The 22,853-nt window shown below is 39.6% G+C and overlaps 1 protein-coding gene across 1 annotated transcript; it reads left to right on the top strand.

Annotated features, from left to right (window-relative positions):
• The first annotated feature begins 356 nt into the window (after nucleotides 1-356).
• On the top strand, nucleotides 357-22,827 carry LOC306782335 (methyltransferase-like protein 27). Its single transcript, XM_079275651.1, has 6 exons — nucleotides 357-671; nucleotides 15,784-15,915; nucleotides 18,567-18,695; nucleotides 19,314-19,449; nucleotides 20,212-20,304; nucleotides 22,465-22,827. Exons 2-6 carry the CDS (start codon nucleotides 15,799-15,801, stop codon nucleotides 22,710-22,712), a joined length of 723 nt encoding a protein of 240 aa, XP_079131777.1. The 5' UTR covers nucleotides 357-671; nucleotides 15,784-15,798; the 3' UTR covers nucleotides 22,713-22,827.
• The last annotated feature ends 26 nt before the right edge of the window (nucleotides 22,828-22,853 follow it).

A 22,853-nucleotide genomic window follows, 5' to 3' on the forward strand; every position in this document is an offset into this window, starting at 1 on the left:
CTTGGCCAATGAGGGACCAGCATCAGGTTTTGGTCGGAGCTGGGGGTGTGGTCATCCTGGGTGGAGTTTCTGGCAGATCCCAGGTCAGGCGTTTGTTGAAAGGAAGGAAAACACGGATGCTCCTGTGTTTGAAAACGCATGTGAGGGACTCAGCCAGCCAGGAGGCGTCGCCAGATCCCAACAAGAATCACAACGGCCTCTGGACACATGAGACTGACTGTTTAAACCGCTGTGAGGACTGGACGAGATGGAAGTGGGCGGGGCCATGAGAATGGAGCCGGTAAACGTAGACTCCGTCAGGTGATCAGAGGAGCGGTTGAGGCGTGGCCCTGATCCTGAGCCTTGGTGAACACGTTACCTTCACATTGGTGAGAAGAGGAGCCTTCAACAGATATCAAGAGACAAAACCCTCCAAACACCCTGTTCACCTGGAAAGAGATGCAGAAGAGTCACACAATAACTGTGTGTGTTTGTGTAGCATCAAGACACACCTCAGATGTCCTGATGGTGTAAAGTGAGAATAAAGCGAACCGGCCTCAGGCTTCTGTGCTGTTTCCGTGTTTGGCTTGTTCAGCAGCTGACGTGTGCTCAGACGTCTCCTTATAAACCCTCATCATCATCACTGCTCTCACACTCACAGCGCTCCTCTACCTGAACTGATCCACACACAGGTGAGTGCCGACGACTCTCACGCCTTCGTGGCTGATAGAATGATGAGTCGATGAAGCTGATGATTGGGTGTAGATGGGGAGGTGGAGGGGAGCGTAACAGCAGCATGAACGTCCTGAAGGCAGAGAGAAGGTCATATTTAAAAGAGACAGCAGCAACTGGATAGAAGAGCAGCTGATCTAAACAGCTGATATCACGATCGAAAGCCTCGACCGAGCCTACATGCACGAGTGTGCACGAGTATGTCTGAACTCACGCTCGAGCTTCATATGTTCCACACGTATGTAGTGAAACCAGCTTCACCTGTTTCCCGTGCTGCTGTCCTTCATCATGTCCATGCAGGTAGAGCAGAGCGCTCATTCCAGTGCTCCTGGAACGCTTCAACTTAACCCTACATCTCGTTTCAACTTGAAGTTGAAAGTTTTGGTGCTACAGAATTAAATCTGAGTTTAAAGTTGAACCTCCAGCACGATCTTTAGGCTTCTGCTGGAAAACTGCATCCCCAAACTAAAAAGAGTGTATTTCTGCAAATACAAGGTCTATTTGAATAATACAACATGTACCTCTGAGATGTAGTACAGTATAAAGTACAACATGTACCTCTGAGATGTAGTACAGTGTAAAGTACAACATGTACCTCTGAGATGTAGTACAGTATAAAGTACAACATGTACCTCTGAGGTGTAGTACAGTATAAAGTACAACATGTACCTCTGAGATGTAGTACAGTATAAAGTACAACATGTACCTCTGAGATGTAGTACAGTATAAAGTACAACATGTACCTCTGAGATGTAGTACAGTATAAAGTACAACATGCACCTCTGAGATGTAGTACAGTATAAAGTACAACATGTACCTCTGAGATGTAGTACAGTATAAAGTACAACATGTACCTCTGAGGTGTAGTACAGTATAAAGTACAACATGTACCTCTGAGATGTAGTACAGTATAAAGTACAACATGTACCTCTGAGATGTAGTACAGTATAAAGTACAACATGTACCTCTGAGGTGTAGTACAGTATAAAGTACAACATGTACCTCTGAGATGTAGTACAGTATAAAGTACAACATGTCCCTCTGAGATGTAGTACAGTATAAAGTACAACATGTACCTCTGAGGTGTAGTACAGTATAAAGTACAACATGTACCTCTGAGATGTAGTACAGTATAAAGTACAACATGTACCTCTGAGATGTAGTACAGTATAAAGTACAACATGTACCTCTGAGATGTAGTACAGTATAAAGTACAACATGTCCCTCTGAGATGTAGTACAGTATAAAGTACAACATGTACCTCTGAGGTGTAGTACAGTATAAAGTACAACATGTACCTCTGAGATGTAGTACAGTATAAAGTACAACATGTACCTCTGAGATGTAGTACAGTGTAAAGTACAACATGTACCTCTGAGATGTAGTACAGTATAAAGTACAACATGTACCTCTGAGGTGTAGTACAGTATAAAGTACAACATGTACCTCTGAGATGTAGTACAGTATAAAGTACAACATGTACCTCTGAGGTGTAGTACAGTTTAAAGTACAACATGTACCTCTGAGATGTAGTACAGTATAAAGTACAACATGTACCTCTGAGATGTAGTACAGTATAAAGTACAACATGTACCTCTCAGGTGTAGTACAGTTTAAAGTACAACATGTACCTCTGAGATGTAGTACAGTATAAAGTACAACATGTACCTCTGAGATGTAGTACAGTGTAAAGTACAACATGTACCTCTGAGATGTAGTACAGTATAAAGTACAACATGTACCTCTGAGATGTAGTACAGTATAAAGTACAACATGTACCTCTGAGATGTAGTACAGTATAAAGTACAACATGTACCTCTGAGATGTAGTACAGTATAAAGTACAACATGTACCTCTGAGGTGTAGTACAGTATAAAGTACAACATGTACCTCTGAGATGTAGTACAGTATAAAGTACAACATGTCCCTCTGAGATGTAGTACAGTATAAAGTACTATATGTACCTCTAAGATGTAGTACAGTATAAAGTACAATATGTACCTCTGAGGTGTAGTACAGTATAAAGTACTACATGTACCTCTGAGATGTAGTACAGTATAAAGTACTATATGTACCTCTGAGATGTAGTACAGTATAAAGTACTACATGTACCTCTGAGATGTAGTACAGTATAAAGTACTACATGTACCTCTGAGGTGTAGTACAGTATAAAGTACAATATGTACCTCTGAGATGTAGTACAGTATAAAGTACTATATGTACCTCTAAGATGTAGTACAGTATAAAGTACAATATGTACCTCTGAGGTGTAGTACAGTATAAAGTACTACATGTACCTCTGAGATGTAGTACAGTATAAAGTACTATATGTACCTCTAAGATGTAGTACAGTATAAAGTACAACATGTACCTCTGAGATGTAGTACAGTATAAAGTACTATATGTACCTCTAAGATGTAGTACAGTATAAAGTACAACATGTACCTCTGAGATGTAGTACAGTATAAAGTACTATATGTACCTCTAAGATGTAGTACAGTATAAAGTACAACATGTACCTCTGAGATGTAGTACAGTATAAAGTACAATATGTACCTCTGAGGTGTAGTACAGTATAAAGTACTACATGTACCTCTGAGATGTAGTACAGTATAAAGTACTACATGTACCTCTGAGATGTAGTACAGTATAAAGTACAACATGTACCTCTGAGGTGTAGTACAGTATAAAGTACTACATGTACCTCTGAGATGTAGTACAGTATAAAGTACTACATGTACCTCTGAGATGTAGTACAGTATAAAGTAATACATGTCCCTCTGAGATGTAGTACAGTATAAAGTACAACATGTACCTCTGAGATGTCGTACAGTATAAAGTACAACATGTACCTCTGAGATGTAGTACAGTATAAAGTAATACATGTCCCTCTGAGATGTAGTACAGTATAAAGTACAACATGTCCCTCTGAGATGTAGTACAGTATAAAGTACAACATGTCCCTCTGAGATGTAGTACAGTATAAAGTACAACATGTCCCTCTGAGATGTAGTACAGTATAAAGTACAACATGTCCCTCTGAGATGTAGCACAGTATAAAGTACAACATGTCCCTCTAAGATGTAGTACAGTATAAAGTACAACATGTACCTCTGAGATGTAGTACAGTATAAAGTACAACATGTCCCTCTGAGATGTAGTACAGTATAAAGTACAACATGTCCCTCTGAGATGTAGTACAGTATAAAGTACAACATGTCCCTCTGAGATGTAGCACAGTATAAAGTACAACATGTCCCTCTGAGATGTAGTACAGTATAAAGTACAACATGTACCTCTGAGATGTAGTACAGTATAAAGTACAACATGTCCCTCTGAGATGTAGTACAGTATAAAGTACAACATGTCCCTCTGAGATGTAGTACAGTATAAAGTACAACATGTCCCTCTGAGATGTAGTACAGTATAAAGTACTACATGTACCTCTGAGATGTAGTACAGTATAAAGTAATACATGTCCCTCTGAGATGTAGTACAGTATAAAGTACAACATGTCCCTCTGAGATGTAGTACAGTATAAAGTACAACATGTCCCTCTGAGATGTAGTACAGTATAAAGTACAACATGTCCCTCTGAGATGTAGTACAGTATAAAGTACAACATGTCCCTCTGAGATGTAGCACAGTATAAAGTACAACATGTCCCTCTAAGATGTAGTACAGTATAAAGTACAACATGTACCTCTGAGATGTAGTACAGTATAAAGTACAACATGTCCCTCTGAGATGTAGTACAGTATAAAGTACAACATGTCCCTCTGAGATGTAGTACAGTATAAAGTACAACATGTCCCTCTGAGATGTAGCACAGTATAAAGTACAACATGTCCCTCTAAGATGTAGTACAGTATAAAGTACAACATGTACCTCTGAGATGTAGTACAGTATAAAGTACAACATGTCCCTCTGAGATGTAGTACAGTATAAAGTACAACATGTCCCTCTGAGATGTAGTACAGTATAAAGTACAACATGTCCCTCTGAGATGTAGTACAGTATAAAGTACAACATGTCCCTCTGAGATGTAGTACAGTATAAAGTACAACATGTCCCTCTGAGATGTAGCACAGTATAAAGTACAACATGTACCTCTGAGATGTAGTACAGTATAAAGTACAACATGTACCTCTGAGATGTAGCACAGTATAAAGTACAACATGTCCCTCTGAGATGTAGTACAGTATAAAGTACAACATGTCCCTCTGAGATGTCCCATAACATTCCACTCTTTGATTACATAGTAATCACACAATATAGTAAAAATATGTTATAAGGACATTTCAACAACAACAGAAGTATTACCCAAAAGTATGATTTGAAAATACATCACTTGAAATATCTGAAGAAAAACAGTTCTTGTGAGATAAAAGATCCCATAAACGTAGCAGGCAATATAATTCAATAAACACAAAAGAATAAAAAGACAGAAAACTGTCTTTAGACCTGCGCATCAAAATCATCAAAGGAATCAGTGTCGCTGTCAAAGTCGTCCTCATAGTCAGTGATAGGAAACAGGGCAAGTTGTTGGTCGTTAGTTGTCACATGACAATACACAGTCAGCTGTTTGGTGAAGAGATCATGTTTCAAGTGTTTACTGCGGAGCGTCTGGTACGGTTATGCGTCGTTGACTTGTCATTGTCTGAGTCAAAAGTCGTGTTGTTGCGCTGGTCGTGGCTGCTCTTCATCTTTGTGGTGCGTTCTCCTCTTCTTCTGTTTGTTGGCATAAACACGTGTCGAGAGCTCTTCATCTTTGTTACTGTACATTACCAGGATCCTCTATATTGCTGAAGTCAGTGAATTGAGTCTGACTTGCTGCCAGTCAGACACGTCCTTCACATCAGTCCTGGGCTTGTACCATGTGGAAACATGTGGAAACATGTGGAAACATGTGGAAACATGTGGAAACATGTGGAATCATGTGGAATCCTCCCGCTTTACAAACTCAGATTGTGTGGGACACAGAGAAACAGACAGCAGCAGTACTTTTTTGTCCAACAGACTCTTATTATACCATTATATCATTCCCACTTCTCTAAATCATCTAAATCCTTCAATCTCATTTGAATACATATGCGGGTGTGAGTGGTGTTTGTCTAGTTTCTAATGTGTATTAAATGTACAAGTAGTGCAGTATAAAGTACAACATGTACCTCTGAGATGTAGTACAGTATAAAGTACAACATGTACCTCTGAGATGTAGTACAGTATAAAGTACAACATGTCCCTCTGAGATGTAGTACAGTATAAAGTACAACATGTACCTCTGAGATGTAGTACAGTATAAAGTACAACATGTCCCTCTGAGATGTAGTACAGTATAAAGTACAACATGTACCTCTGAGATGTAGTACAGTATAAAGTACAACATGTACCTCTGAGATGTAGTACAGTATAAAGTACAACATGTACATCTGAGATGTAGCACAGTATAAAGTACAACATGTACCTCTGAGATGTCGTACAGTATAAAGTACAACATGTCCCTCTGAGATGTAGCACAGTATAAAGTACAACATGTCCCTCTGAGATGTAGTACAGTATAAAGTACAACATGTCCCTCTGAGATGTAGTACAGTATAAAGTACAACATGTACCTCTGAGATGTAGTACAGTATAAAGTACAACATGTACCTCTGAGATGTAGTACAGTATAAAGTACAACATGTACCTCTGAGATGTAGTACAGTATAAAGTACAACATGTACATCTGAGATGTAGTACAGTATAAAGTACAACATGTCCCTCTGAGATGTAGTACAGTATAAAGTACAACATGTAACTCTGAGATGTAGTACAGTATAAAGTACAACATGTCCCTCTGAGATGTAGTACAGTATAAAGTACAACATGTACCTCTGAGATGTAGTACAGTATAAAGTACAACATGTCCCTCTGAGATGTAGTACAGTATAAAGTACAACATGTACCTCTGAGATGTAGTACAGTATAAAGTACAACATGTCCCTCTGAGATGTAGTACAGTATAAAGTACAACATGTACCTCTGAGATGTAGTACAGTATAAAGTACAACATGTACCTCTGAGATGTAGTACAGTATAAAGTACAACATGTACATCTGAGATGTAGCACAGTATAAAGTACAACATGTACCTCTGAGATGTCGTACAGTATAAAGTACAACATGTCCCTCTGAGATGTAGCACAGTATAAAGTACAACATGTCCCTCTGAGATGTAGTACAGTATAAAGTACAACATGTCCCTCTGAGATGTAGTACAGTATAAAGTACAACATGTACCTCTGAGATGTAGTACAGTATAAAGTACAACATGTACCTCTGAGATGTAGTACAGTATAAAGTACAACATGTACCTCTGAGATGTAGTACAGTATAAAGTACAACATGTACATCTGAGATGTAGTACAGTATAAAGTACAACATGTCCCTCTGAGATGTAGTACAGTATAAAGTACAACATGTCCCTCTGAGATGTAGTACAGTATAAAGTACAACATGTAACTCTGAGATGTAGTACAGTATAAAGTACAACATGTCCCTCTGAGATGTAGTACAGTATAAAGTACAACATGTACCTCTGAGATGTAGTACAGTATAAAGTACAACATGTACCTCTGAGATGTAGTACAGTATAAAGTACAACATGTCCCTCTGAGATGTAGTACAGTATAAAGTACAACATGTACCTCTGAGATGTAGTACAGTATAAAGTACAACATGTCCCTCTGAGATGTAGTACAGTATAAAGTACAACATGTACCTCTGAGATGTAGTACAGTATAAAGTACAACATGTACCTCTGAGATGTAGTACAGTATAAAGTACAACATGTACATCTGAGATGTAGCACAGTATAAAGTACAACATGTACCTCTGAGATGTCGTACAGTATAAAGTACAACATGTCCCTCTGAGATGTAGTACAGTATAAAGTACAACATGTCCCTCTGAGATGTAGTACAGTATAAAGTACAACATGTACCTCTGAGATGTAGTACAGTATAAAGTACAACATGTCCCTCTGAGATGTAGTACAGTATAAAGTACAACATGTACCTCTGAGATGTAGTACAGTATAAAGTACAACATGTACCTCTGAGATGTAGTACAGTATAAAGTACAACATGTACCTCTGAGATGTAGTACAGTATAAAGTACAACATGTACATCTGAGATGTAGTACAGTATAAAGTACAACATGTCCCTCTGAGATGTAGTACAGTATAAAGTACAACATGTCCCTCTGAGATGTAGTACAGTATAAAGTACAACATGTACCTCTGAGATGTAGTACAGTATAAAGTACAACATGTCCCTCTGAGATGTAGTACAGTATAAAGTACAACATGTACCTCTGAGATGTAGTACAGTATAAAGTACAACATGTACCTCTGAGATGTAGTACAGTATAAAGTACAACATGTCCCTCTGAGATGTAGTACAGTATAAAGTACAACATGTACCTCTGAGATGTAGTACAGTATAAAGTACAACATGTCCCTCTGAGATGTAGTACAGTATAAAGTACAACATGTACCTCTGAGATGTAGTACAGTATAAAGTACAACATGTACCTCTGAGATGTAGTACAGTATAAAGTACAACATGTACCTCTGAGATGTAGTACAGTATAAAGTACAACATGTACATCTGAGATGTAGTACAGTATAAAGTACAACATGTCCCTCTGAGATGTAGTACAGTATAAAGTACAACATGTCCCTCTGAGATGTAGTACAGTATAAAGTACAACATGTACCTCTGAGATGTAGTACAGTATAAAGTACAACATGTCCCTCTGAGATGTAGTACAGTATAAAGTACAACATGTACATCTGAGATGTAGTACAGTATAAAGTACAACATGTCCCTCTGAGATGTAGTACAGTATAAAGTACAACATGTCCCTCTGAGATGTAGTACAGTATAAAGTACAACATGTACCTCTGAGATGTAGTACAGTATAAAGTACAACATGTCCCTCTGAGATGTAGTACAGTATAAAGTACAACATGTACCTCTGAGATGTAGTACAGTATAAAGTACAACATGTACCTCTGAGATGTAGTACAGTATAAAGTACAACATGTCCCTCTGAGATGTAGTACAGTATAAAGTACAACATGTACCTCTGAGATGTAGTACAGTATAAAGTACAACATGTCCCTCTGAGATGTAGTACAGTATAAAGTACAACATGTACCTCTGAGATGTAGTACAGTATAAAGTACAACATGTACCTCTGAGATGTAGTACAGTATAAAGTACAACATGTACCTCTGAGATGTAGTACAGTATAAAGTACAACATGTACATCTGAGATGTAGTACAGTATAAAGTACAACATGTCCCTCTGAGATGTAGTACAGTATAAAGTACAACATGTCCCTCTGAGATGTAGTACAGTATAAAGTACAACATGTACCTCTGAGATGTAGTACAGTATAAAGTACAACATGTCCCTCTGAGATGTAGTACAGTATAAAGTACAACATGTACCTCTGAGATGTAGTACAGTATAAAGTACAACATGTACCTCTGAGGTGTAGTACAGTATAAAGTACAACATGTACCTCTGAGATGTAGTACAGTATAAAGTACAACATGTACCTCTGAGATGTAGTACAGTATAAAGTACAACATGTACATCTGAGGTGTAGTACAGTATAAAGTACTACATGTCCCTCTGAGATGTAGTGCAGTATAAAGTACAACATGTACCTCTGAGATGTAGTGCAGTATAAAGTACATGTACATCTGAGATGTAGTACAGTATAAAGTACTACATGTCCCTCTGAGATGTAGTGCAGTATAAAGTACATGTACATCTGAGATGTAGTGCAGTATAAAGTACAACATGTCCCTCTGAGATGTAGTACAGTATAAAGTACAACATGTCCCTCTGAGATGTAGTGCAGTATAAAGTACAACATGTCCCTCTGAGATGTAGTGCAGTATAAAGTACAACATGTCCCTCTGAGATGTAGTGCAGTATAAAGTACAACATGTCCCTCTGAGATGTAGTGCAGTATAAAGTACAACATGTCCCTCTGAGATGTAGTGCAGTATAAAGTACAACATGTCCCTCTGAGATGTAGTACAGTATAAAGTACATGTTCCTCTGAGATGTAGTGCAGTATAAAGTACATGTACATCTGAGATGTAGTACACTATAAAGTACTACATGTCCCTCTGAGATGTAGTACAGTATAAAGTACAACATGTCCCTCTGAGATGTAGTACAGTATAAAGTACAACATGTCCCTCTGAGATGTAGTGCAGTATAAAGTACAACATGTCCCTCTGAGATGTAGTGCAGTATAAAGTACAACATGTCCCTCTGAGATGTAGTGCAGTATAAAGTACAACATGTCCCTCTGAGATGTAGTACAGTATAAAGTACAACATGTCCCTCTGAGATGTAGTGCAGTATAAAGTACATGTACATCTGAGATGTAGTACACTATAAAGTACTACATGTCCCTCTGAGATGTAGTGCAGTATAAAGTACAACATGTCCCTCTGAGATGTAGTACAGTATAAAGTACAACATGTACATCTGAGATGTAGTACACTATAAAGTACTACATGTCCCTCTGAGATGTAGTACAGTATAAAGTACAACATGTATCTCTGAGATGTAGTGCAGTATAAAGTACATGTACATCTGAGATGTAGTACAGTATAAAGTACTACATGTCCCTCTGAGATGTAGTACAGTATAAAGTACAACATGTCCCTCTGAGATGTAGTGCAGTATAAAGTATGACATGTCCCTCTGAGGTGTAGTACAGTATAAAGTACTACATGTCCCTCTGAGATGTAGTACAGTATAAAGTACAACATGTATCTCTGAGATGTAGTACAGTATAAAGTACATGTACATCTGAGATGTAGTACAGTATAAAGTACAACATGTATCTCTGAGATGTAGTGCAGTATAAAGTACTCCATGTCCCTCTGAGATGTAGTACAGTATAAAGTACTACATGTACCTCTGAGATGTAGTGCAGTATAAAGTACGACATGTCCCTCTGAGATGTAGTACAGTATAAAGTACTCCATGTCCCTCTGAGATGTAGTACAGTATAAAGTACAACATGTATCTCTGAGATGTAGTGCAGTATAAAGTACATGTACATCTGAGATGTAGTACAGTATAAAGTACAACATGTATCTCTGAGATGTAGTGCAGTATAAAGTACTACATGTCCCTCTGAGGTGTAGTACAGTATAAAGTACTACATGTACCTCTGAGATGTAGTGCAGTATAAAGTACGACATGTCCCTCTGAGATGTAGTACAGTATAAAGTACAACATGTATCTCTGAGATGTAGTGCAGTATAAAGTACATGTACATCTGAGATGTAGTACAGTATAAAGTACAACATGTATCTCTGAGATGTAGTGCAGTATAAAGTACTACATGTACCTCTGAGATGTAGTACAGTATAAAGTACTACATGTACCTCTGAGATGTAGTGCAGTATAAAGTACGACATGTCCCTCTGAGATGTAGTACAGTATAAAGTACTCCATGTCCCTCTGAGATGTAGTACAGTATAAAGTACAACATGTATCTCTGAGATGTAGTGCAGTATAAAGTACAACATGTCCCTCTGAGATGTAGTACAGTATAAAGTACTACATGTCCCTCTGAGGTGTAGTACAGTATAAAGTACTCCATGTCCCTCTGAGGTGTAGTACAGTATAAAGTACTCCATGTCCCTCTGAGATGTAGTACAGTATAAAGTACTCCATGTCCCTCTGAGATGTAGTACAGTATAAAGTACAACATGTATCTCTGAGATGTAGTGCAGTATAAAGTACATGTACATCTGAGATGTAGTACAGTATAAAGTACAACATGTCCCTCTGAGATGTAGTACAGTATAAAGTACTACATGTCCCTCTGAGGTGTAGTACAGTATAAAGTACTCCATGTCCCTCTGAGGTGTAGTACAGTATAAAGTACTCCATGTCCCTCTGAGATGTAGTACAGTATAAAGTACTCCATGTCCCTCTGAGATGTAGTACAGTATAAAGTACAACATGTATCTCTGAGATGTAGTGCAGTATAAAGTACATGTACATCTGAGATGTAGTACAGTATAAAGTACAACATGTCCCTCTGAGATGTAGTACAGTATAAAGTGCAACATGTCCCTCTGAGATGTAGTACAGTATAAAGTACAACATGTCCCTCTGAGATGTAGGGCAGTATAAAGTACAACATGTCCCTCTGAGATGTAGTGCAGTATAAAGTACAACATGTACCTCTGAGATGTAGTGCAGTATAAAGTACAACATGTACCTCTGAGATGTAGTGCAGTATAAAGTACAACATGTCCCTCTGAGATGTAGTGCAGTATAAAGTACAACATCTATCTCTGAGATGTAGTGCAGTATAAAGTACAACATATCCCTCTGAGATGTAGTACAGTATAAAGTACAACATGTCCCTCTGAGATGTAGTGCAGTATAAAGTACATGTACATCTGAGATGTAGTACAGTATAAAGTACTACATGTCCCTCTGAGATGTAGTGCAGTATAAAGTACAACATATCCCTCTGAGATGTAGTACAGTATAAAGTACAACATGTCCCTCTGAGATGTAGTGCAGTATAAAGTACAACATGTATCTCTGAGATGTAGTGCAGTATAAAGTACATGTACATCTGAGATGTAGTACAGTATAAAGTACTACATGTCCCTCTGAGATGTAGTGCAGTATAAAGTACTACATGTCCCTCTGAGATGTAGTGCAGTATAAAGTACAACATATCCCTCTGAGATGTAGTGCAGTATAAAGTACAACATGTATCTCTGAGATGTAGTGCAGTATAAAGTACTACATGTCCCTCTGAGATGTAGTGCAGTATAAAGTACGACATGTCCCTCTGAGGTGTAGTACAGTATAAAGTACAACATGTCCCTCTGAGATGTAGTGCAGTATAAAGTACAACATATCCCTCTGAGATGTAGTGCAGTATAAAGTACAACATGTATCTCTGAGATGTAGTGCAGTATAAAGTACTACATGTCCCTCTGAGATGTAGTGCAGTATAAAGTACGACATGTCCCTCTGAGATGTAGTACAGTATAAAGTACTACATGTACCTCTGAGATTTGGTGCAGTATAAAGTACGACATGTCCCTCTGAGATGTAGTACAGTATAAAGTACTCCATGTCCCTCTGAGATGTAGTACAGTATAAAGTACAACATGTATCTCTGAGATGTAGTGCAGTATAAAGTACATGTACATCTGAGATGTAGTACAGTATAAAGTACTACATGTCCCTTTGAGGTGTAGTACAGTATAAAGTACTACATGTACCTCTGAGATGTAGTGCAGTATAAAGTACTACATGTACCTCTGAGATGTAGTGCAGTATAAAGTACTACATGTCCCTCTGAGGTGTAGTACAGTATAAAGTACTCCATGTCCCTCTGAGGTGTAGTACAGTATAAAGTACTCCATGTCCCTCTGAGATGTAGTACAGTATAAAGTACTCCATGTCCCTCTGAGATGTAGTACAGTATAAAGTACAACATGTATCTCTGAGATGTAGTGCAGTATAAAGTACATGTACATCTGAGATGTAGTACAGTATAAAGTACTATATGTACCTCTAAGATGTAGTGCAGTATAAAGTACTACATGTCCCTCTGAGGTGTAGTACAGTATAAAGTACTCCATGTCCCTCTGAGGTGTAGTACAGTATAAAGTACTCCATGTCCCTCTGAGATGTAGTACAGTATAAAGTACTCCATGTCCCTCTGAGGTGTAGTACAGTATAAAGTACAACATGTATCTCTGAGATGTAGTGCAGTATAAAGTACATGTACATCTGAGGTGTAGTACAGTATAAAGTACTACATGTCCCTCTGAGGTGTAGTACAGTATAAAGTACTCCATGTCCCTCTGAGGTGTAGTACAGTATAAAGTACTACATGTCCCTCTGAGGTGTAGTACAGTATAAAGTACTCCATGTCCCTCTGAGGTGTAGTACAGTATAAAGTACTACATGTCCCTCTGAGGTGTAGTACAGTATAAAGTACGACATGTCCCTCTGAGGTGTAGTACAGTATAAAGTACTCCATGTCCCTCTGAGGTGTAGTACAGTATAAAGTACTACATGTCCCTCTGAGGTGTAGTACAGTATAAAGTACTCCATGTCCCTCTGAGGTGTAGTACAGTATAAAGTACTACATGTCCCTCTGAGGTGTAGTACAGTATAAAGTACGACATGTCCCTCTGAGGTGTAGTACAGTATAAAGTACTACATGTCCCTCTGAGGTGTAGTGCAGTATAAAGTACTACATGTCCCTCTGAGATGTAGTGCAGTATAAAGTACGACATGTCCCTCTGAGATGTAGTGCAGTATAAAGTACAACATGTACCTCTGAGGTGTAGTGCAGTATAAAGTACTCCATGTCCCTCTGAGGTGTAGTACAGTATAAAGTACTCCATGTCCCTCTGAGGTGTAGTACAGTATAAAGTACGACATGTCCCTCTGAGGTGTAGTGCAGTATAAAGTACTCCATGTCCCTCTGAGGTGTAGTACAGTATAAAGTTCAACATGTCTCTCTGAGGTGTAATACTGTATAAAGTACTACATGTCCCTCTGAGGTGTAGTACAGTATAAAGTACTACATGTCTCTCTGAGGTGTAATACTGTATAAAGTACTACATGTCCCTCTGAGGTGTAGTGCAGTATAAAGTACTCCATGTCCCTCTGAGGTGTAGTACAGTATAAAGTACTACATGTCCCTCTGAGGTGTAGTACAGTATAAAGTACTACATGTCTCTCTGATGTGTAATACTGTATAAAGTACTCCATGTCCCTCTGAGGTGTAGTACAGTATAAAGTACTACATGTCTCTCTGAGGTGTAATACTGTATAAAGTACTCCATGTCCCTCTGAGGTGTAGTACAGTATAAAGTACTACATGTCTCTCTGAGGTGTAATACTGTATAAAGTACTCCATGTCCCTCTGAGGTGTAGTGCAGTATAAAGTACTCCATGTCCCTCTGAGGTGTAGTACAGTATAAAGTACAACATGTCCCTCTGAGGTGTAGTACAGTATAAAGTACTCCATGTCCCTCTGAGGTGTAGTGCAGTATAAAGTACTCCATGTCCCTCTGAGGTGTAGTACAGTATAAAGTACTCCATGTCCCTCTGAGGTGTAGTACAGTATAAAGTACTCCATGTCCCTCTGAGGTGTAGTGCAGTATAAAGTACTCCATGTCCCTCTGAGGTGTAGTACTGTATAAAGTACTCCATGTCCCTCTGAGGTGTAGTACAGTATAAAGTACTCCATGTCCCTCTGAGGTGTAGTGCAGTATAAAGTACTCCATGTCCCTCTGAGGTGTAGTACAGTATAAAGTACAACATGTCCCTCTGAGGTGTAGTGCAGTATAAAGTACAACATGTCCCTCTGAGGTGTAGTACAGTATAAAGTACAACATGTCCCTCTGAGGTGTAGTGCAGTATAAAGTACTCCATGTCCCTCTGAGGTGTAGTGCAGTATAAAGTACTCCATGTCCCTCTGAGGTGTAGTGCAGTATAAAGTACTCCATGTCCCTCTGAGGTGTAGTACAGTATAAAGTACAACATGTCCCTCTGAGGTGTAGTACAGTATAAAGTACTCCATGTCCCTCTGAGGTGTAGTGCAGTATAAAGTACTCCATGTCCCTCTGAGGTCGAGGTATGGAGTGTGTCCGATGTGTTTCTGTGTCTTCATTCGTTTGACCACTCAGAGGCGTCAGAGTTGGGAAGATGTTTCTTTTTCAACGATCCAACATTGAAAGTATTTACTGAGACTACGGATGAAAGTGAGCTGCAGTAAATCAGATTTTCTTTATTTCGTATTTTATTATATTACATTAGGCTTCATTATACTTTACGATATTACCTTTGATATTGTGTTACTATATGTATTTTGTGGTTTATCTGATCTCTTATCTGACAGTATCTTTGACTTTATATTGAGTGCTCTAACAGTTTCATCATGTGACACTAACATATCTTATAATCATGTCTGTGGTCTGTCTCCTGCAGGATCTCTTCCTCATCATGTCCGACTCCCGCAGAACTGAATTTGATGCCAGGGCCGCATTTCAGTCCTTTAACAGTTCTGATCCAAAACTTTGTGTTCAGTCCTACGACAGCTGGGCAGAAAACTATGAGGAGGTTTGTTCAAAGAACCTGATCTGAGTTTAGGTTTGATGGGAACTTAAAGTACCAGGAAACCCACTGTACTCTACCTGTTCAGGTACTCTGTTCTCTACCTGTTCAAGTACTCTGTTCTCTACTTGTTCAGGTACGCTGTTCACTACCTGTTCAGGTACTCTGTTCTCTACTTGTTCAGGTACTCTGTTCACTACCTGTTCAGGTACTCTGTTCTCTACCTGTTCAAGTACTCTGTTCTCTACCTGTGTGGGTACTCTGTTCTCTACCTGTTCAGGTACTCTGTTCTCTACCTGTTCAAGTACTCTGTTCTCTACTTGTTCAGGTACGCTGTTCACTACCTGTTCAGGTACTCTGTTCTCTACCTGTTCAAGTACTCTGTTCTCTACTTGTTCAGGTACTCTGTTCACTACCTGTTCAGGTACTCTGTTCTCTACCTGTTCAAGTACTCTGTTCTCTACTTGTTCAGGTACGCTGTTCACTACCTGTTCAAGTACTCTGTTCTCTACTTGTTCAGGTACTCTGTTCTCTACCTGTTCAAGTACTCTGTTCTCTACTTGTTCAGGTACTCTGTTCTCTACCTGTTCAAGTACTCTGTTCTCTACTTGTTCAGGTACTCTGTTCTCTACCTGTTCAAGTACTCTGTTCTCTACTTGTTCAGGTACGCTGTTCACTACCTGTTCAAGTACTCTGTTCACTACCTGTTCAGGTACGCTGTTCACTACCTGTTCAAGTACTCTGTTCACTACCTGTTCAGGTACTCTGTTCTCTACTTGTTCAGGTACTCTGTTCACTACCTGTTCAGGTACTCTGTTCTCTACCTGTTCAAGTACTCTGTTCTCTACTTGTTCAGGTACGCTGTTCACTACCTGTTCAAGTACTCTGTTCTCTACTTGTTCAGGTACTCTGTTCTCTACCTGTTCAAGTACTCTGTTCTCTACTTGTTCAGGTACGCTGTTCACTACCTGTTCAAGTACTCTGTTCACTACCTGTTCAGGTACGCTGTTCACTACCTGTTCAGGTACTCTGTTCACTACCTGTTCAGGTACTCTGTTCACTACCTGTTCAGGTACTCTGTTCACTACCTGTTCAGGTACTCTGTTCACTACCTGTTCAGGTACTCTGTTCACTACCTGTTCAAGTACTCTGTTCTCTACTTGTTCAGGTACGCTGTTCACTACCTGTTCAAGTACTCTGTTCACTACCTGTTCAGGTACGCTGTTCACTACCTGTTCAAGTACTCTGTTCACTACCTGTTCAGGTACTCTGTTCTCTACTTGTTCAGGTACTCTGTTCACTACCTGTTCAGGTACTCTGTTCTCTACCTGTTCAAGTACTCTGTTCTCTACTTGTTCAGGTACGCTGTTCACTACCTGTTCAAGTACTCTGTTCTCTACTTGTTCAGGTACTCTGTTCTCTACCTGTTCAAGTACTCTGTTCTCTACTTGTTCAGGTACGCTGTTCACTACCTGTTCAAGTACTCTGTTCACTACCTGTTCAGGTACGCTGTTCACTACCTGTTCAGGTACTCTGTTCACTACCTGTTCAGGTACTCTGTTCACTACCTGTTCAGGTACTCTGTTCACTACCTGTTCAGGTACTCTGTTCACTACCTGTTCAGGTACGCTGTTCACTACCTGTTCAAGTACTCTGTTCACTACCTGTTCAGGTACTCTGTTCTCTACTTGTTCAGGTACTCTGTTCACTACCTGTTCAGGTACTCTGTTCTCTACCTGTTCAAGTACTCTGTTCTCTACTTGTTCAGGTACGCTGTTCACTACCTGTTCAAGTACTCTGTTCTCTACTTGTTCAGGTACTCTGTTCTCTACCTGTTCAAGTACTCTGTTCTCTACTTGTTCAGGTACGCTGTTCACTACCTGTTCAAGTACTCTGTTCACTACCTGTTCAGGTACGCTGTTCACTACCTGTTCAGGTACTCTGTTCACTACCTGTTCAGGTACTCTGTTCACTACCTGTTCAGGTACTCTGTTCACTACCTGTTCAGGTACTCTGTTCACTACCTGTTCAGGTACTCTGTTCACTACCTGTTCAGGTACTCTGTTCACTACCTGTTCAGGTACTCTGTTCTCTACCTGTTCAGGTACTCTGTTCACTACCTGTTCAAGTACTCTGTTCTCTACTTGTTCAGGTACGCTGTTCACTACCTGTTCAGGTACTCTGTTCACTACCTGTTCAGGTACTCTGTTCACTACCTGTTCAGGTACTCTGTTCACTACCTGTTCAGGTACTCTGTTCACTACCTGTTCAGGTACTCTGTTCACTACCTGTTCAGGTACTCTGTTCACTACCTGTTCAGGTACTCTGTTCTCTACCTGTTCAGGTACTCTGTTCACTACCTGTTCAAGTACTCTGTTCTCTACTTGTTCAGGTACGCTGTTCACTACCTGTTCAGGTACTCTGTTCACTACCTGTTCAGGTACTCTGTTCACTACCTGTTCAGGTACTCTGTTCACTACCTGTTCAGGTACTCTGTACACCACCTCCTTCCGACACTCTTTAACCAGTGATGGATGAAGTAAAGTTTAGATTTTCCATTAAAGTAACAGTACTAATACTACCACGGTGTAGAACTACGTAGTTACGTTGTTAAGTAAAAACTACCAACTGGAATTTTTCATCATTTTGTTCAACAGGATCTCAACTTGATGAGCTACAGAGCTCCACACCTGACAGTAGACTTCCTGTCGGATAACTTCTCAGGGAGTCGTGGAGAAGCTCGTGTTCTGGACGTAGCCTGTGGGTCTGGATGGATTGCTAAACTGGTGAGCCTGTTGCTTTAAAGTCAAAAGGGTTAACAGAAGAACACAATCTGATCACACTTTATTTTGAAATTCCAACGCTGATAAATAACACCAAGTAGGAGTTTCAGGTGACATAACAGCATGAAATATCAAGGACAATCTCCACACAGGACGTTTTAGTTCTGAACGTTAAAGGCAGATTGTAATTCTACAGTTTGGGTTTAAGAGGAACCACATACAGACACGACTGTCATCTGCATAAAATCAATGAGATAAGTCTGATGGAGCAGATCTACTTCGATTTTACACGTAAAGTATATTTCTGTTGCTCCTCGTGAAATGTAATCTACGTACGTACATTATTTTGACGATCGCATCAACTAAACATTCTCTCTATTTCCTCTGTAATGAATACTAAATGACAGAGTTCTGTCCAGGAAAGTGTGGAGGAAATTAGTCGAAAACTAGAAAGTTGCGCTGAGTGGAGTTCAGATCCACCAGGTGTGCCTTCGACAACTGGACTAATCCTGCCCCAGTAGAAGCTGGTAAAGTGCTGGACGGACAGACGATCAGACCGAACCTCACTCTTCACAGGTGTCACTGTTAATGTTGGTCGTCTTCTTCTTCTTGTGTTTACAGATGGTTGAACTGGGCTTTAAGCACTTTGTGGGAGTGGACGGCAGTCAAGGCATGCTGGATCAAGCTGATAAGACCGGCCTCTATAAGGAGCTCAGACTGGCCTTACTGGGAACAGAGCCACTGCCTGCACCCACTGGTACACGACACTCACACTACATACACACTCAATGCTAAGCTAGCTAGCCAACGTTAGCTTTGTCAGGTGGTTCACTGAGCTACAGTTAGTGGCTGTAATCGTGAGCTCGCGGTGACGACGCAGGAAGTCGTTCACACAATATGTTCGATGTTGAAGTGGTCAGAGAACACCGCTGCTCGGTAACGGCAAGATTAACGTTATCGTCAGCGTCTAGGAGCCACCTAGGCTAACACTTCAGTAAGCTAGCAGGTAAGTACACACATAAACACAAAGGCATACTGACAGATGAGAAAGATGAGGCCGCTGGGAAAAACACATTTACCTCAGGCATGTTATAGGATTACAAAGTAAAACTTTATACGACTGATATTATGACCATTTATTCACTAATCATCCACCAAAACGTCAGCAAACACGTCAAAACTCAGGAACTTGGAGCTCTCAGGAGGTCTCCACTTAGGAGGTTGTGAATACCTCAAGAGTTCACCGACTCGCTCATGAACTCGGTAAACACGACCTCACTTGAAGGCAGCAGAGTTACTAACAGCTCACCTCTAAGCAGCGACTAGTGTGGAGATGATCCTGTTTTAATTTAGTGATGAAACTAAACTCGGTAGTTAGAATGAGGCTCAGCTTGACCTTCTGAACATCTGGTGAAACCTGTTCATCTGATGCTTATTGCTCTTCATTTTCCTCACAAATATCATATTTTCAGTCTTTCCTGGAAACTGAACATGGCTCCTGTTCTTCTCCTGGTTTCAGGTGCATTTGATGTGGTGATCATCAACGGTGCTCTGGATTCTGGTTTTGTACCAGTCAGTGTTGTCAGGGAGCTCTGCAACGCCGCCAAACCAGGTCACCGACTAACAACCACATCTATTAGCCATGGGAGCATCTCTAGTAATGCTGAAGCAAAAACCTTTTGGTTTTTAGTGGTTTCAGACCTCTGAACCAACAATGACCAAGGGTGTGGTGTCCACTGGGGATGAGCAGGACCTGGAGGTTATTGGGGCAGCATGGAGCCCAAGAGGAAGACCTGAAGACACTTCCAGAACTGTGTCCTGTGTCTGTAATCAGATTTTATCTCAGTTTATAATGACATGAGAATTTTGGTCGTACAGAAACATGTTTCCTAACTGCATTCAGGATAAAATGATGTCTGATGTTCGGAGATATTACAGGACCGTCCTGACTTCAGGACACTGTGATGAATTCAGGATAACTGGCAAAACTGGTCCTTTAAGGTCGATTTCTGTCTTTGTGTTTATTTAATTCTTTGTTGTTTTTCATCTCTCTGTGGTCGTTTTTGCGTCTTGGTGGTTATTTGATTGTCTGTGTGTTTTGTCTTTTTGGTCGTTTTGTCTCTTTGTGGTTCTTTGAGTCCCTTTGAAGTCGTTTTGTGTCATTTTGTGTCTCTTTGTGATCGTTTTGTCTCTTTGTGGTAGTTTTGTGTCTCATTGTTGTCATTTTGTGTCTCTTCCTGATTGTTTTAAGTCTTGGTGGTTATTTGATTGTCTGTTGTTTTTTTACTCTCTTTGTGGTTGTTTTGTCCCTTTGCGGTCGTTGGAGTGTCTTTATGGTCATTTTGTGGTCATTTGTCTGTCTTTTCAGTTGTTTTGTGTGTGTTTGTGGTAGTTTTATATCAGAGACGTTAATTGATTCTCTGTGGTTGTTTGACTCTTTGTAGTAGTTTGTGTCTTTGTGGCGGTTTTATTTCTCTGTGGTTGTTTGACTCTTTGTAGTAGTTTGTTTCTTTGTGGTGGTTTTATTTAGATGTGGTTGTTTGACTCTTTGTAGTAGTTTGTGTCTTTGTGGTGGTTTTATTTCTCTGTGGTTGTTTGACTCTTTGTAGTAGTTTGTGTCTTTGTGGTGGTTTTATTTCTCTGTAGTTGTTTGACTCTTTGTAGTAGTTTGTTTCTTTGTGGTGGTTTTATTTCTCTGTGGTTGTTTGACTCTTTGTAGTAGTTTGTTTCTTTGTGGTGGTTTTATTTAGATGTGGTTGTTTGACTCTTTGTAGTAGTTTGTTTCTTTGTGGTGGTTTTATTTAGATGTGGTTGTTTGACTCTTTGTAGTAGTTTGTGTCTTTGTGGTGGTTTTATTTCTCTGTGGTTGTTTGACTCTTTGTAGTAGTTTGTGTCTTTGTGGTGGTTTTATTTCTCTGTAGTTGTTTGACTCTTTGTAGTAGTTTGTTTCTTTGTGGTGGTTTTATTTCTCTGTGGTTGTTTGACTCTTTGTAGTAGTTTGTTTCTTTGTGGTGGTTTTATTTCTCTGTGGTTGTTTGACTCTTTGTAGTAGTTTGTTTCTTTGTGGTGGTTTTATTTAGATGTGGTTGTTTGACTCTTTGTAGTAGTTTGTTTCTTTGTGGTGGTTTTATTTCTCTGTGGTTGTTTGACTCTTTGTAGTAGTTTGTTTCTTTGTGGTGGTTTTATTTAGATGTGGTTGTTTGACTCTTTGTAGTAGTTTGTGTCTTTGTGGTGGTTTTATTTCTCTGTGGTTGTTTGACTCTTTGTAGTAGTTTGTTTCTTTGTGGTGGTTTTATTTCTCTGTGGTTGTTTGACTCTTTGTAGTAGTTTGTTTCTTTGTGGTGGTTTTATTTAGATGTGGTTGTTTGACTCTTTGTAGTAGTTTGTTTCTTTGTGGTGGTTTTATTTCTCTGTGGTTGTTTGACTCTTTGTAGTAGTTTGTTTCTTTGTGGTGGTTTTATTTAGATGTGGTTGTTTGACTCTTTGTAGTAGTTTGTTTCTTTGTGGTGGTTTTATTTAGATGTGGTTGTTTGACTCTTTGTAGTAGTTTGTTTCTTTGTGGTGGTTTTATTTCTCTGTGGTTGTTTGAGTCCCGTTGAGGTCGTCTTGTGTCTTTCTGGTCATTTGAGTCTAAAATAATTCAGTGTTAACATTTTATGAGTTTGTTGATCAAAAAACACGACCTCATTATGTATTTAGAATCCTTGTTCATATAATCCGCTCCTCCAGTATATAACTCACTATAAGGGAATATGTGATGTGTTTTCTGCAGGTGCTTTTGTCTGCATGTCAAGAGGCGACCACACAGGAACAGCAGCAGATGAATACAAGAAGGATCTGGAGAGCGAGCTGCAGCTGATGGAGGAGGAGGGACTGTGGAGTCCAGCAGGACTCAAACGGAACGACAGATACATGGAGGACCCACATCTGAGCCCTGAGAGAGTCAAGGAGCTGCCGAAGGAGGAGCGATACATCAGTGGGACCGTTTACCTGTACAAGAAATCCATCCTTTCAAGTTAAAAGATCAAACAGAAATCCTGAGATTCTGTTACAAAAATGTGATTACACATGATGCAATGCAATCCGATGTAACGTCTGTCAGTAAAAGATATTTCACCACTAATATGGTTTTAGTATCATGTGTTTTACATTACAGTCTAG

Source organism: Melanostigma gelatinosum, assembly GCF_949748355.1.
Source record: "Melanostigma gelatinosum genome assembly, chromosome: 9".
Taxonomy (NCBI): Eukaryota; Metazoa; Chordata; class Actinopteri; order Perciformes; family Zoarcidae; genus Melanostigma; species Melanostigma gelatinosum.

Excerpts from the sequence above, each read along its gene's own strand:
- LOC306782335 (XM_079275651.1), top strand. The coding sequence starts at position 15,799 with ATGTCCGACTCCCGCAGAACTGAATTTGATGCCAGGGCCGCATTTCAG. Across the intron at positions 19,450-20,211 it reads GCCACTGCCTGCACCCACTG|GTGCATTTGATGTGGTGATC; the intron begins GTACACGACACT and ends TCCTGGTTTCAG. Across the intron at positions 20,305-22,464 it reads CTGCAACGCCGCCAAACCAG|GTGCTTTTGTCTGCATGTCA; the intron begins GTCACCGACTAA and ends TGTTTTCTGCAG.